The sequence below is a fragment of the Hipposideros armiger genome, unplaced genomic scaffold, assembly GCF_001890085.2.
Source record: "Hipposideros armiger isolate ML-2016 unplaced genomic scaffold, ASM189008v1 scaffold_740, whole genome shotgun sequence".
NCBI classification, from domain to species: domain Eukaryota; kingdom Metazoa; phylum Chordata; class Mammalia; order Chiroptera; family Hipposideridae; genus Hipposideros; species Hipposideros armiger.
The window spans coordinates 517,789-532,571 of NW_017732090.1; the positions used below are offsets into that span (position 1 = coordinate 517,789).

General features: G+C 37.9%; 1 protein-coding gene across 1 annotated transcript in view; it reads left to right on the forward strand.

Moving 5' to 3' along the window:
* Positions 1–14,783, forward strand: part of KIF16B (kinesin family member 16B) — a 169,027-nt gene that overhangs the window by 116,676 nt on the left and 37,568 nt on the right. The window contains exon 13 of the mRNA XM_019627768.1: positions 3,438–3,521. Coding sequence (XP_019483313.1) covers positions 3,438–3,521 — 84 coding nt within the window. The remainder of the gene's footprint in view (positions 1–3,437; positions 3,522–14,783) is intronic.

Below are 14,783 nucleotides of genomic sequence, written 5' to 3' on the forward strand. Positions count from 1 at the left end.
TGCCTTTCTCCTTCGGTTTGTTCATGTCCCCAGCTCTACCAGTAGCATGCATTTCTATCATGAATCACATTGGAACTTTTGCTCCCATTTTTTTCTCTCTCCCCCAACCCTCCAACTATGTCTAAGGCTACTTGTTTTATTGTGAGAGGTATAAGATAATAGGAATTAATCCCATATGTTTGAGGGCAGACTTCTGGGGAGCCTGCCCCCAGACCCGTCTTCTTTCCTGGTGTTCCCACTGCTGCTACTGACCCCTGTCACTTTCCTGTTCCATTGTTGGCTACAGGTGACGTTCCCTTTAACAGCCCTTGTTGGAACTGTTGATCCCCACCTAGCAGCTATACATCATTTTTCTGGTTTGATACACTTAAGGAAGAGCTACTTTCTTTCATCTGAATCCTAGATTTCAAGGGCTTCGGAAGGGGTTCTTTGGTACACTGCAGACACCGTTTCCAGCGTTATTACAAAAAAACCTAGAGTCAGTCCTGATTCCTCATCCTGACTCTGCCACCCCACCCATGACTCTGAACTTCTCTAAGTCACTTAACTCTGGGCCTAAGTTTCTTTATCTCTAAAGTTAGATGGGTGACAATTGGAGTCCTATAATTATGTGCCTAAATGTCATTTAAAGTTGCCCTTTTCTTCTTAAAATCTGAACAACAGTTTTACACATAATTTATACATAGTTATTTCACAGGGAGGATATTAATAGCATAAAATATTAGCCTCCATCAGTTGACTACGAGGACATTTAAATGCTTAGTCCCCACCCGGTTCAGCAGCCTGAAGTCATTTTAGTGACCCATTTCGGATTGAGCGTACAAGTGTGACTATAAATTTCCCCTGACAGAAACCACATCACCTCATCAACGACATACGAAAATGACAAAACAACCAACTGTCAAAGCATGCTTGCCAAGCTTTCAGCAACACTGCCTTGAGGGGGAGAAAACATTTGTACAAGATGAAATTGAAGCTGGATAAAGCCCAAAAGATAAGCTCTGGTGTACCTGTATTCTCTAAGCTGCAACATATGGGAGGTGTGTTTGTGCCAGTGAGGCCAGAGTTCCAGAAAACTCTTTGCTTCTTGAAGCCACATCACCATCCAGGGATGGGGAAAGGGTACAAGGGAATGAGGCATGCTACTTTCTTAGTAATTACTAGATCTCTAACAAATAATAGTAGCTAAGGTCCATTTGGCGATGCTTCACTAAATCTTCACAGAAGCCTGGTAAAGTTTACTATGATTGTCTGCCTTTTTTCCCAGCACTGGTTACTCAGACTCAGAGAAACACAGCTAGTTAGCTAGTTAGCAGTCAATCCCATTCATACTGGGTCTGTCTTAACCTCAGTGCCCGTGGTCTTTCACTTTACCTTGAACTGATTTTAAAGTTGAATGTCAGCAACAAAAGTGGAACACTGGTGAGAAAAGGAGGAAAAGAGGTGCTACTCCCCATTACCCAAAGTTTCTCTGCTTTGGTAGAAAGAGCACTCGAGTATGAAAGAAGCAAAATCTGCCCGACTTCAGTTACCTGTAATAAAGGACTACAAAGTCGTCAAAAACACCTTGAACAGAGATCAAAGGGAGAGTTACTCTTAATAAGAAAAAGGCAGATACCTAATAAAAAATGGGCAAGAGTTGAACAGACACTTCCCTAGAATGACTAACCAGATAGTCAGTGAGCATGGATCAAGATGTTCAACCTCATTAGTCATTAGAGTAAAGCAAATTAGAACCACAATAGCAATCACTGCATACCCACCAGAATCACTAAGGTCAGAAAGACCACAGTGCTAAGTGCTGGTGAGGATCAGGAGCAACTGGATCTCAGTCACTGCTGGTGGGAGTGTCAATTAGTAAAACCACTATGGACAACTTTTGATAACTTCAAATACAACCGAACACCTGCATACCATATGATCCAGCATTTTTATTCTTAGGAGTATGACCAACAGAAATCACTACATATGTTCATCAGAAGACCCATAGGAAAATGTTTATAGCAACACAATTCCTAATGGCTGAAAACTGGAAACTAACCAAAAGCCCAATAATAAGAGACTGACCAAATACGGTGGAATGCTCATGTGATGAAATACTATACAGCCACAGAATGAGCAAACTGTTATTACACATAACAACATAGATGGATCTTACAAACATGAGGTAGAGCAATGAAGGTAGACACATGAGAGTTAATGCTGTATGATACCATTTACATGAAGTTCAAAAACAGGAAAAACTAAGCTGTTAGAAATCAGTCAACCTTTGTATGGGATGGGAGGGAACAATTGGAAGGAAGCATCTGGGGATTCCTGGGGTGCTGAGTATGTTCTGTTTCTCCATCTGGGTGATGGTTACAGTGTTTTGAGATGTTGAAAATTCACCAGGTTGTTCACTGACAATATGTGCACTGACAATATTCTACTTTAATACTAAGCTTTTAAAGTACTATATATACAGATGCTTACATTTTGACTCCTGCTATGGCAATATAAATTTAAATCAACTAGGGGATTTGCATATGTATAAAATGGGAATTTTGTGAAATATTCTGACCTATATCGTGGGAGAAATGTTGTTAATTTTTTCTTGATAATGCTTCATTGGCCTCTCAATTTGTCTGAACCCCACAAGGTGAGAAGGAAGGAAATAGTGAATTCCGTATACACCAGCAATTATTGCTGCGAGCATTCATTCAACCAAAGCAACACTAGCTGGTCAGGTTTTTTTTGGTTTTTTTTACCAGATTACAGAATTTTTCTTGCCCCAGAGCCTATAATAAAACTTATCTTTTTATTATGATTTTATACCTCCAAAAAGAAAAGCATAAGGAAAATAACTATGAAATTACAAGACCTCGCTAAAACAAATTCTGAACCTTTTTTCTCTAGGAAACGAGGTGAAAAGATTCAAAGAGAAGTCCTCTTTTCACCTGGGCAGTTTTCATTTGCAGTAGCAGTTGGAAAAAAAGGCAATATGGAATGTTTAAAGAACCATAGCAATGGTCTGAGAACTATTTTGCAAAATATTCAGGTAGTTTGCAAGTTGAGTTTCCAAATTCTTGACACACAAATAATTGAATTCTAGTGTAAGGAGGTATAAAAGAAGAACAAACTTGTGTTTTAAAAATAAAAATTGCAAAACGCTATCTGGCCCAGAGTCTAATGGTGTCTGAGACAAAGTATTGAAAATTCAGCCTGTCCTTCCTTTGAGATCCCATTGTACCACCTTCTCATTTGACCATTGTGGAACCTTGCCTAATCTGTTCAAGGTCACACAGTTGGTGACAAAGAAAGGCAGGACCTCTACTATCTTTAAAATTTCAACCCCTTTCTTTTTCACCCCATAATACAGAGTCCAGATAATAGGTTAATAATAGCTCAATGATCACAGATGTAATATTAACATATTTCCTATAAAATATGTATTTCAGCTGGCTACCCTTGAATTCCCTCCAAAGAAACTATTTGGAAATAAGGATGAACGTGTGATTGCTGAGAGGCGGAGCCACTTAGAGGTAACAGAATGAAGCTTTTCTTTCTCTGTGTGTAGAAAATTTGCCATCTGATTGACCAGTGAGAATTACTCCTATTAAACACTATTACTCTTGTTCATGCATGTGAAGGTGCTGCTTTATTAATACAGAAGATGGCAGCAGTAGATTAGAAAGTAATGACACCAGTTTATTTAAAATAGAAGTTCTTATCCCCCTATGGTCTAACAGAATGTTTTTCTGATTTTGAAGGGTATACTTTTATTCTAAGGGTTAGGAAGCAGGTTGTGGGTGAGAACTAAATATTCCCCATAGACAGATGGTATGTAATACAGGATGAGGGTGTGGAGCTTGCTGCATAAAAACTTGAATTAATTAACTGAAGATTTATAGTATTGCATCAGTGTTACTTCTTCAAGATAGTTGGAAGAAAAAAAGACACATACCTATTTTAGTCACGGTTAGGTTTTGTTTGATTTATTTTAACTTAGTCTTCTGAGCCAGCTACATGTAGAATTTTGGTTTAGGACAACTGGTTTTTTTCTGACCGCCTCACTGCCAATACACCTGGTAGACTGCTTTATCTTGTTTGTATTTCTTTTCAGGATAGAGTTGCCTACTTGGTTGGGGTCTGATGCTAATGTGGCAGGTCTGTGTGCTGAGGCATGTTCACAGGCTGTCCTAGGTTGTTGCTACTCTTTTGACATGATGAGTCACTGAGGCAGACAGTATACGGTTACAGATGGCTCACGACAATCTTGAGTCAGCAAGTTTTCGGCGGGCCTCTTAAAGTCCCTTTGTGACTTTAAGAGGAATAATAAGACCAATTATAGATGAAATCAAATAAGAGGAAGCCCAGGAGAGTCCTTTCTGAATCGTGAAGCGCTCCATAAAAGTTAGGTATTATTCTCAGTCCCCATGACAGCCAGTTTGAAATGGTTGCCCAAGGTAACCACTTAATGCCAGTGAACCAAGAATTAGGGAATGTTCCAGAGGCTAGAGATTCAAGTGAAATAACACAAAAGGGGGGTGAAGTGAGGGACACAGAGAAATTGAAGACTAGGAGACTGTGGTCCACGAGGGGCATTTCTGAGTTTTGCGATCCTCAAGGTGGAGCTGCTCCGAGGAAGGACAAGTTTTAGGGCGTGGCCACGCTTACAGGCATTTGAGTTAAACCCGTTACATGTTCAAAGAGGTCCTGGACTGTTAAGACTGAACTTCGGATGGGTCATTGCAGGCTTCTAAAAATCACCCTATGAGATGGCATGACCCTATTATCCAACTGAAGAATTTGTGTTCAAGGGAAAGATTATCATGGCGAGTCGGCTTGGTCAGGTTCTCTTAAAGGTTTGATTGTATCTTACAAGAAATTAAAATTAATGATAGAACTAGTGATCTAGACTTATCTTTAATGGAAACATGGAGAATGATAGTATACAAAAAGCAAGTTTATAAACAACAACAAAAGATAGACTGTTGTCATTCCTATCTACTCAGGGCTCTAATGAAATTCCCATGATGCCTGGCTGTGCTACAACAGTCTGGGCATTCTGTGTGCTGTGCATCTGTGAGCACAGCTCTCGGTGACTCTTGTCTTTCCATTCCAGCTTCCAGAGTCAGAGCAAAGTTCAGGGCATTCTCTCATTCTTGGTACCTTCAGATAAACCCACATTTGTTCTTTCTGTATCTCCTACTTAATCGCTTAGCCCCACTAAGCCATCAGCTGTTGATGAACAGAATTCTATGTTAATGTCTACTTGTCCAAGGATCCCGTCTGTTGCCTGTGACTCTTACTTACCTGCGGCATTAGCCTATATGGAATGGATTCCACACCTCATGGAAATAGGCACTTACATTTTAAATTAAATGTATTTCATCTAATGTTGACTGTTAAATCTTAGAATATACTTTTCAAGGAGGACGCATAATTCAGTTTCACTTTAATGGAAAATTAATCTGAAATTATTGAGTTAATTTCCTGCAACTATTATGACTTTTCTTTTTTTAAAAACTAACATCAGAAATCATTGTTTCATTTAGTGCATTTTCATGTGAAAATTAACAAAATTACTTTTCTTGAACTTCCTATTCAATTCAATTCCATGTACATTTATTGAATTCTTAATACATGCCGGAGATGGTGCTAGGCATTATATGGAATATAAATGAGACATTTCTTTCCCTCTAAGAACATATGTTTAAATTCCTATGTGAAACTACCCAGAGGTAAAACTTACTACATAAACACAAAAATACACATAAATACAGAAAGACAGTTTCATTAGAACACATTTGCACTGGTACACACTAGTATACATAGCGTGTTCTCAGAAGTGTGTGACAATTTTTAAAATTCAGAAATGAAGCATTATAAACCTCCTCACCTTGAGTCAGCTGTATAAAGCAGTGTTTTAAGCAAGCATTCAGTTATGTTTTGACCTTCCCTGCTATTAAAATATTTCCAAGATCTGGACCTTGTGTTTGAGTTTATCACCAAACAGTATAAAATGTTTTCACATTAAAGACACAGACACCATGTTGGCACTTTCCAAGTTATATAAGTTAAATCTTTTAAAATAATTGTTTGTAAAAATGATGGGCAATAGCAGAACTTTCCAACTGTCATGGGATATCTTGGAGATTAATTTTCTTCTATTAGAGAGAGGACTATTAGCTGTATGTGTGGCAGTGGTGGTGGTCGTGGAGTGGTAGCCCAGGAACTGTATGTAGCCTTGGACATACTACACCCATAAAAGGCAGGAGTGAGCAAGAACGTGATGACGGTAAATGGAGGAGTATAAACTTGGCTGCCAGCGCTCTTATTGATAAACATGTATCAGCTGCACCGACACAGTTATTGGGCCAACTTCAGTTTATGCCTGGAGCCAGTTTTTCTGCAATCTGGCTTGTTATTGATTTGCATCTCATGCTGAAACAAAAAAGTCATGCCGTGGAACCTTTGAAGATTTCTAACATGGGCTGACCTTCCTGTTGCTGCTGCCGTGGCTGAAACCAGGGCAGTGTAACTGCATGTTGTGGGCAGACCCTGCCATCAGGAAGTCAGAGGATTATGGCAGCACTACTCCCCACGTGTGACTAGCTTCCCAGGCTCGCATATCCCTTCTTGTAACCCAGACTTCACCCAGGAGCCAAAGGTTGGCAGGTGAGGCTGTGGGGGTAGCAGGAAAAGAATATATTAGTCTCTTTCTGACAGTTACTTTGAGTAGAAAGGTACGTCTTACTATATTTGAAGCCAGATACCATTACTATTAATTAGGCTGAATCATAAGAAACCGTCATTGTTGTAGGTCAAAATGGTGGCACATTAACAATTTCATATGCATCCGCTTAATACTACTGCTATCTCATTTCCTAATTGTTATACTCAGTGCCAGGCATGAGCAGAATGCTTTGTATATCATGTCATTTGCTTCTCCTAACTAGCTTGTGAGGTGAGCTCTTTATCTCCAGTTTACAGGTGTGGAAATTAAGTCTTAGGGAGGATAAAGAAGGTCGTATAGCTAGTAAGTGGCAAAGCCTCAGTTCATAGTAGGGTTTCTTGCAGAGCAAGTCCCTTCTCTTAGTAATCAGTACACTCTAAGTTTGAAATGGAGTTGGGTCTTCTTATAAAGAAATGTCATTTCTTTTGAAGAAACATCATCTTCCAGCATTATCGCTACATTGTTAACCAGGATGCTTTGCCTGATTATTTATTCTTAAATATCATTTTATTCATTCGGCATTCATTGAGCACCTATTCTGTGCCAAGCAGTATTTTAGAACTGAAGAGACTGTAGAGCAACACAAAATCCGTTTTCCTCATCCATTAACTGACCATAACTATAGAGATGACCTTACATTATAACCATATATATATATTAAGATTTTATTGGGAAATTGGGGGAGGGAACAGAGTTGGGGAATCAGGGAAGGGGAACAGACAAGTTGCTGTCCTTTTTCTTCAGTCTAGTTGTGGAGGATGTCGCTTCACTGACCCATGTTGGTATGGTGATCATTGCAATCTTCCCGGCTGAGGCAGATCGGTCGCCAGCCATTGGACAGCCATTCATGGTGGCTCATGACAGCTCACGCTGGCTGCCGGCCACTCACGGTAGCTTATGGCAGCCCACTGCAGCCCCACTGCAGCCCCACTGCAGCCTACGCTGTCACCTGTGACTCACGGCAGCCCAGCTCCAGGTTGATCTGTTGTTCACCATCTTAGCTGCAGAGGGTGCAGTGTCGCTGGCCCATGTGGGATCCGACTTGGCGGCCCTGCTGCTCAGAGCTGGTGCTCCCAAGCCAACTCTTAACCAATGAGCCACTCAGCTGGCCAATAGATTTTTTTTAAATAAAGATATTTATTGTAATTGTTGATTTTTTTGTATTTACTTCATGACTCATCAGAAGTTCTGAGTCTAAACTGCTTATGGCTTTGTTTATGTTTGAAGCATTTATTTATACTTGATGTCACATTATTCCTATGTAAATTATTTCCTATCTGAATTACTGAAGAATATAAGCTCAGAATATCTTACTTTTTATTAAATTTATTGGAGTGACATTGTTAATAATATATGTTTCAACTGTACATTTCTATAATACATCGTCTATATATTGTATTGTGTGTTCACCACCCAGAGTCAGTTCTCCTTCCACCACCATATTTGATCCCTTTTCCCTCTTCTACCACTGTCCCTCCCCACTTACCCTCTGGTAACCTCTAAACTGTTGTCAATGTCTATGAGTTTCTGTCTTGTTCATTTGTTGCTTTCAGTTTTATATCCCACATATGAGTGGCGTCATATAGTTCTCAATTTTTTCTGTCTGACTTATTTTGCTTAGCATGATAACCTTGGGCCAATCGCACACCCCCATGGCAGCAACAACCCATTCAAACATCTGCCCTATCATGCCATTGTGATTTTGTTGGGGATTGCGTTAAATCTGTATATCCCTTTAGGTAATATGGTCATTTTAACTATGATGGTTCTTCCAATCCATGAACGTGGAATATCTTTCCATTTCTTTGTGTCTTCTTTAATTTATTTTAATAACATCTTGTAGTTTTCCGTGTATATGTCTTTCACATCCTTTGTTAAGTTTATTCATTGGTATTTTATTCTTTTTGTTGCAATTGCAAAAGGAATTGGTTTTGTTTTTTTTTCATTTCTCTGAAATTTCACTGTTAGTATGTAGGAATGCAATGGATTTTTGTACATTGGTTTTGTATCTTGCAATTATATTTTGCAAATTGTATTTATTTATTGTCAAAAGAGGAGAAATTACGTGGATACCACAAAATACAAAGGATCATACAAGAATACTGTGAAAGACTATATGCCACCAAATTCAATAACCTAGAAAAAATGGACAAGTTCTTAAAAATATATAAGCTTCCTAGACTGAATTATGTAGAACTGGAAAATTTAAATAGACTGATCAACGGCAAGGAAATTAAAACAGTCATCAAAAACCTCCCAAAAAGCAAGAGCCCAGAACCAATTTGCTTAACTAGTGAATTCTACAAAACATTCAAAGATGATTTAATACCTAACCTTCTCAAACCCTTCCAAAAAATTGAAGAAAAGTCAATACATCCTAACTCATTTTATGAGGCCAACATTACCCTGATACCAAAACCTGATAAGGAAACACACCAAAAAGAAAACTACAGACCAGAATCCCTTGATGAATACAGATGTAAAAATCCAAAACAAAATACTAGCAAATCAAATACAACAATGTATTAAAAAGATTATACAGCATGATCAAGTGGGGTTCATTCCAGGGGTGCAAGCATGGTTCAACATATGCAAATCGATTAATGTGATACACCATATAAAATAAAGAATAAAAATCATATGATCATATCAATAGATGCAGAAAAAGCACTTGACAAGATATAATATACATTTATAATTAAAACACTTAATAAAATGGATATAGAAGGAAAGCACCTCAACCTAATAAGGGCCATATATGACAAACCCTCAGCTAATATCACATTTAATGGTGAAAAACTGAAAGTTTTCCCTTTAAGATCAGGAAAAAGACAGGGATCCCCCCATTACCACTGTTATTCAACATAGTATTGGAAGTCCTAGCCAGAGCAATCAGGTGAGAGAAAGAAATAAAAGGCATCCAAATTGGGAATGAAGAAGTCAAATTGTCACTTTTTACAGGAGACATGATTCTTTACATAAAAAACCCTAATGACTCCACCAGAATATCTTAAAGAGACTTTTGTGACTTTAAATATTATATATAAAAATACATATAGTATTGTATATGTATATCCAAATGGATTTCAAATTGAGTTCCAGTAAGTAAAATGTGCTATGGTATTTATTAATAATAGGCCTTAAACATCCTGAGTGGAACTGTATATCTCTAGAATATACTGCTTCTCAAACTGCAGTGGTAAAGGACCAGTTATTTACACTTCATCATTTATCAGTATTTTTGCAAGATGAATGAGAATTAACTACTAGAAACATGAAATGAGAAAATGAAATAAGGTCATACAAAATACATATGTCGATCTATATATAGGTAGACTAACAGACATAAAAGTACTGTGTTAAATTGTAACAAAAGTGTATAAACCACGTACCACATCTTGAGTAGCATTGTTCTAGAATGTCCATGAAGCCACACTTTCACTTCCTTTAAAAATATTGTCACTTTCTTGCTTGTATCATAAGATATGTTTGTGTCTCAAATCTTCCGTATTGTATTAAACTACTTGAAGACAGCAGAATTGACATCTAATTCAGTTCTTAATCTCCCACGTGCTTCACATTCATTGAGTTATTCACTGAATTATCAGAAAATCTGCCCACAATAGCCCCAAATTAATGAGTTTTTTGTTTAGTTTTTGTTGATTGATGAGAGGTGCATTTTTGGTTACTAATTTCCGAGAACATCATCATCTACTTGGAAACATTTCTGCTAATCACCTGAATAGTCTATCATTTCAAGGAGTAACTAATGAAAACAAGTAAAATTGTCTAAAGCTGTAAAGCTTTCAAGAATAATACAACCACCTTTATGAGTAAGAACCTGAGAAATTCTAGGAAATTTTCTTGAAAATACTAGAGCATGCAGCAACCCAAGGCCACTTCTTTCTTCCCCGTTTTCATCTCATGAGCTAAAACATTATCAAGAAGGATAAAAGGTAATGTGATAGCCAAGAATGTGGACCTTGGAGCAGATCATCCTGGTCTTGAATCCCGGCTCAGCTCCTTTGCAGTTATTTATTGTCACTGCTTCAGTTTCCTTATCTGTAAAATGAGGATAAATTATACCACCACCTTCCTGGAGTTGACCTGAGGATTAAATGAGATCATATACATCACTCAAAAGTGTTAAGTGGTATGATGATGATAGTGAAGATGGCGGCGGTGAGGACAACAGTGACGGAGCCTTTTGATGCATCTGCTTTAAGAGCCAAGGAAGGACAAAGAGCTGCACCACCAGCGGGCATGAAGTGTAATGTGCGTTTCTCAGTTGGTCACAACTAATTGCAAATCAATTTCTGAGGCCAAAGACACTAGCATTATGTGACTGTTCTTATTCATGGTGATTACTGGAAAATACCAGGCATCACTTGCTTTAACACCAGCCTTTTTTTTTTTCAACCTGTAAAATTATAATCAGAAAAGTAGAAATGCTTTCTGATGATTTAATCAAGGTCAAGCTATCGTCCAGTGTGAAAATGATTAAAGGCCTAGGATCATTGTGTGACGAGCACAATTCCTGCACATGTACACAGATGTTATTCACAGCTGATTAGTTCTCTTTGCATGTCTCTCAGGTCACTGACTGCAAGACTGCCCACTACGGCATCCCCATCTCATCTGATGTATCCCCTGAGCTTCGTCGGTGAAAAAATAGAAGTGTCAATGCCTTTCAGCAAAGACCCCCCAGAAATAGTACACCTTTTTTTTAAAACAATGTTAGATTTATTGACTCACTGCGCCAAGAGAGAACATATACCATGGGAAGCATGGGTGCATCTCAACAAGAAGCTGTTACAAAGATTTTATGACAGGATTTGAGCTTGTTTTAGGTGATTTTAGGGAGAATGCAAGGAAGTGGGGCTTTGCACTGGACTAGATGCTGGGCTAATTCTGTGATTGTGTGTTTTAATAATTCTTATCTAGAAGGAAAGAAGAACAGAGTGAGGTTAAAACTGTGATTGATAAAAAAATAGCAGTCACCCATATTAGCCAGAATAGTAAGATATTTGATCATATTCATGGTGTGTGCAATATTCATGTTTTTGTCTGTGTTCAGACATGATTATGGAGTGTTTGTTTGTTTGTTTGTTTTCTTCATCATCATCACAGAGTAGCTTTGCCTGGTGTTGGTATTCTTTGAAATTGTCTAAGATTGACAGGAAAACACTGCAGCTTGGCTGTGAGTACCAGGACAGCCCCCAGCTGTTTTTATTTTCTTTTTCTTACAATAAAGGGATACCTAGAGTTTATGGGTATCATCCTTTATAAAGGGAACAATGAAATAAATGAAGAGTTGTTTTCAAAATAAAGTCTTGATCGTTCAAATGCCTCATCTGCCAGTAGTGGCTGTCAGTATTGATATATCTCTACCACCACTATCCCCACTGCCAGGAGTCATTTTTCTGGCTTATGGTACCTGCAAGACATACAGCTTAGCTTTTCTGACTAACAACAGCGTCTCATTCTACCTTAGTTTTATGTTACTTTCAAACCTTAAATTTCCAACAATAGAATGATTTGATTTAGGCATTTTATAGGTTGAGCCCTTTCAGTTTAAAAGTGAATTTCAGGAGGTAAAAATCCTTGAGTTTTTTCTCATTCACTTGGCTGTCTAAAAGGTATCTAGCAATTCTATGCTTAGTTTAACATTCTATCTACTCTCTGCTGATCTTACAAAATTGACAATGATAGAACCATTATCAAACATAGGCACAGATTTTAAGAAATACCTTACAGAAAGAATCATTTTCTCCCTCATCTATGCTCTTTTTCTTATGGTTATCTGGTTATTCATATTAGCAGGGATTAGTCCATTATCACCATTGTCAGTAGCAAAGCATTTTCAGGGGAGTTTAGTGACTGTGGATGTGTTAGAGAAGATTCAGCTGGAGTTTGGTTGTTCGATCTTGGTGCTTTGTGGAGTCAGAGGAGCTGAAAAGGCTGTGATCCTGGGGCTAAATTTGGGAAGAAGATAGAAAATTTGGTGTTGACTGGAGCAATGCAGAAGGTTCTAGAGTCAGACCTCAGTTTGAAACCCAGCACTATGATATACCAGTTTCGTGTGATCTTAGAAAGTTGCTCTCCTACCCCAAACTTCAGTTTCTTACTTATTAAATGGCAGAAATAATAACCTACTCCATAGAATTGTTGGAATTATATGAGAAAGCATATATTGCATACTGGAAGCAAGGAATGCCATAAAGGGGGAGAAGGAAGTATGAGAAAGAGTGAGCTCTAGAGGTAAACTGCCAGAAAAGAAATCATTTTTATACAACAGAATTCTTGACAGTATCAATGTAAGTTGGTGCTTTATGATCATATCAAAGAATGTGAGTGTCCAACTGGAAGGAAAATCCCACTTTGGTTTCCATGAGCAATTACTAGTTTAAGAAGAAACCAAAGTTAAAACAGATGTTTCCAAAAAGAGTAACAACTTCCCAACCCAGATGGACGCTTGGAAGGAGAAAGGAAACACCTCCCATATTGTCCTCAAACAGTTTTACTCTCTGCCATTTTTCTCCTTCTTCTTCTTCCCCTTTCCAAAATGGCATCCTCTATGGGATGATGGCTAACAACTCAGGGACTCAACACACACAAAAAGTAGAAAAACTGTTCCCCATCATTGTGCTCCCAACCTAAACACTAAACTGGCAATCAGGATCTTTGTTTCTTTCTCGATTGGAATATATGGCGGCTGAAACACCTCCAAGCTTACAACACCTTCCTCAGCTCAGATATCTTCTCAGAGACCCCCAAGTGGAAGCGGGCCTCCCCCAGTTTCCCCTCAGGATGTCCCTATTGTTTCTAGGTCTCAGCACTTAGCAGTGGTGGAAGAATTTTATTTGTTGATTGGTTTGTTTTGGTTTTAAGTGTTTTATATTGTACTAAAAGGTAAGTCCTTTAAGGAAAGGTGTTCCAGCTATCTTGTTTACCTCTCTCCTCCGTTCCCAGAACAGTATTCTGCCCTTAATAGATCCTTAATAAATGTTTGTTGAAGACCAGTTAAAGCTGTATTGAATAGCAAATAGCAAATAATTGTTCTGAAAATGTTTTTTGTTAATGAGAGCATGTGCTTAAACTTGGGTTTGGATGGTAGCTCTGTCACTTTGCAGTATGCCATTGGGCAAGTACCCACTCTGAACTTCATTATTCTCAACGTGAAACAGGGATAAGAAGAACTAACTTTTAGAGTTGTTGAAAGGGTCAAATGAGAATGGCATGTAAAAACACGTAATAGAAGATAAGAGCTTGCAATATATCCTCAATCGATACAGGATAATAGTTAAAAACATACACTATAGAGCCCAGCAATCCTCGTTGGTCGTGAATCCATGCTTTGCTGCTTAGTGACTGGGTGACCTTGAACAAGTTACTTAACCTCTCTGTGAATCAGTTTCCTCATCTAAATAATGGGGATAATAATAGTACACACTTCACAGAGTTGTTGTGAGGGTTAAATGAGATAATTCATACAAAATACTTAGATAGGTGCCAGGTACATAAGCAAACACTAGAAATGATATGACAATTGGCATATCATGATTTAGAGTATACTTTTAAAATTAAACATTTAAAGTCCAAATTAATGCAGTAAGACAAGAAAAGGAAATAAAAGGTATACTGATTGAGAAGGAAGAAATAAAACTGTCTTGTTTTCAGATGACATGATTGTCTATGTAAAAAATCCAAAATAAGTGACAAAACAACTTACTGAAACTCATAAGCAATTATGGCAAGATTGCAAGATACATGGTTAATATGCAGCTGTTTGTCATTTTCCAATATGTCAGTAATGAACAAGTGGGATTTGAAATTAAAAACACACTACCACTTATAGCAGCATCCCCCCCCCAAATTAAATACTTAAATAAAATCTAACAAAATATGTGTAAGATCTATATGAGGAAAACTACAAAACTCTAATAAAAAAAAGAGAGAGAAAGAGAAATGAAGAGCTATTCCATATTCATGTATAGGAAGACTCAGTATTGTCAATATGTTAGTTCTTCCCAACTTAATCTATAGATTCAGTGCAATCCCAATC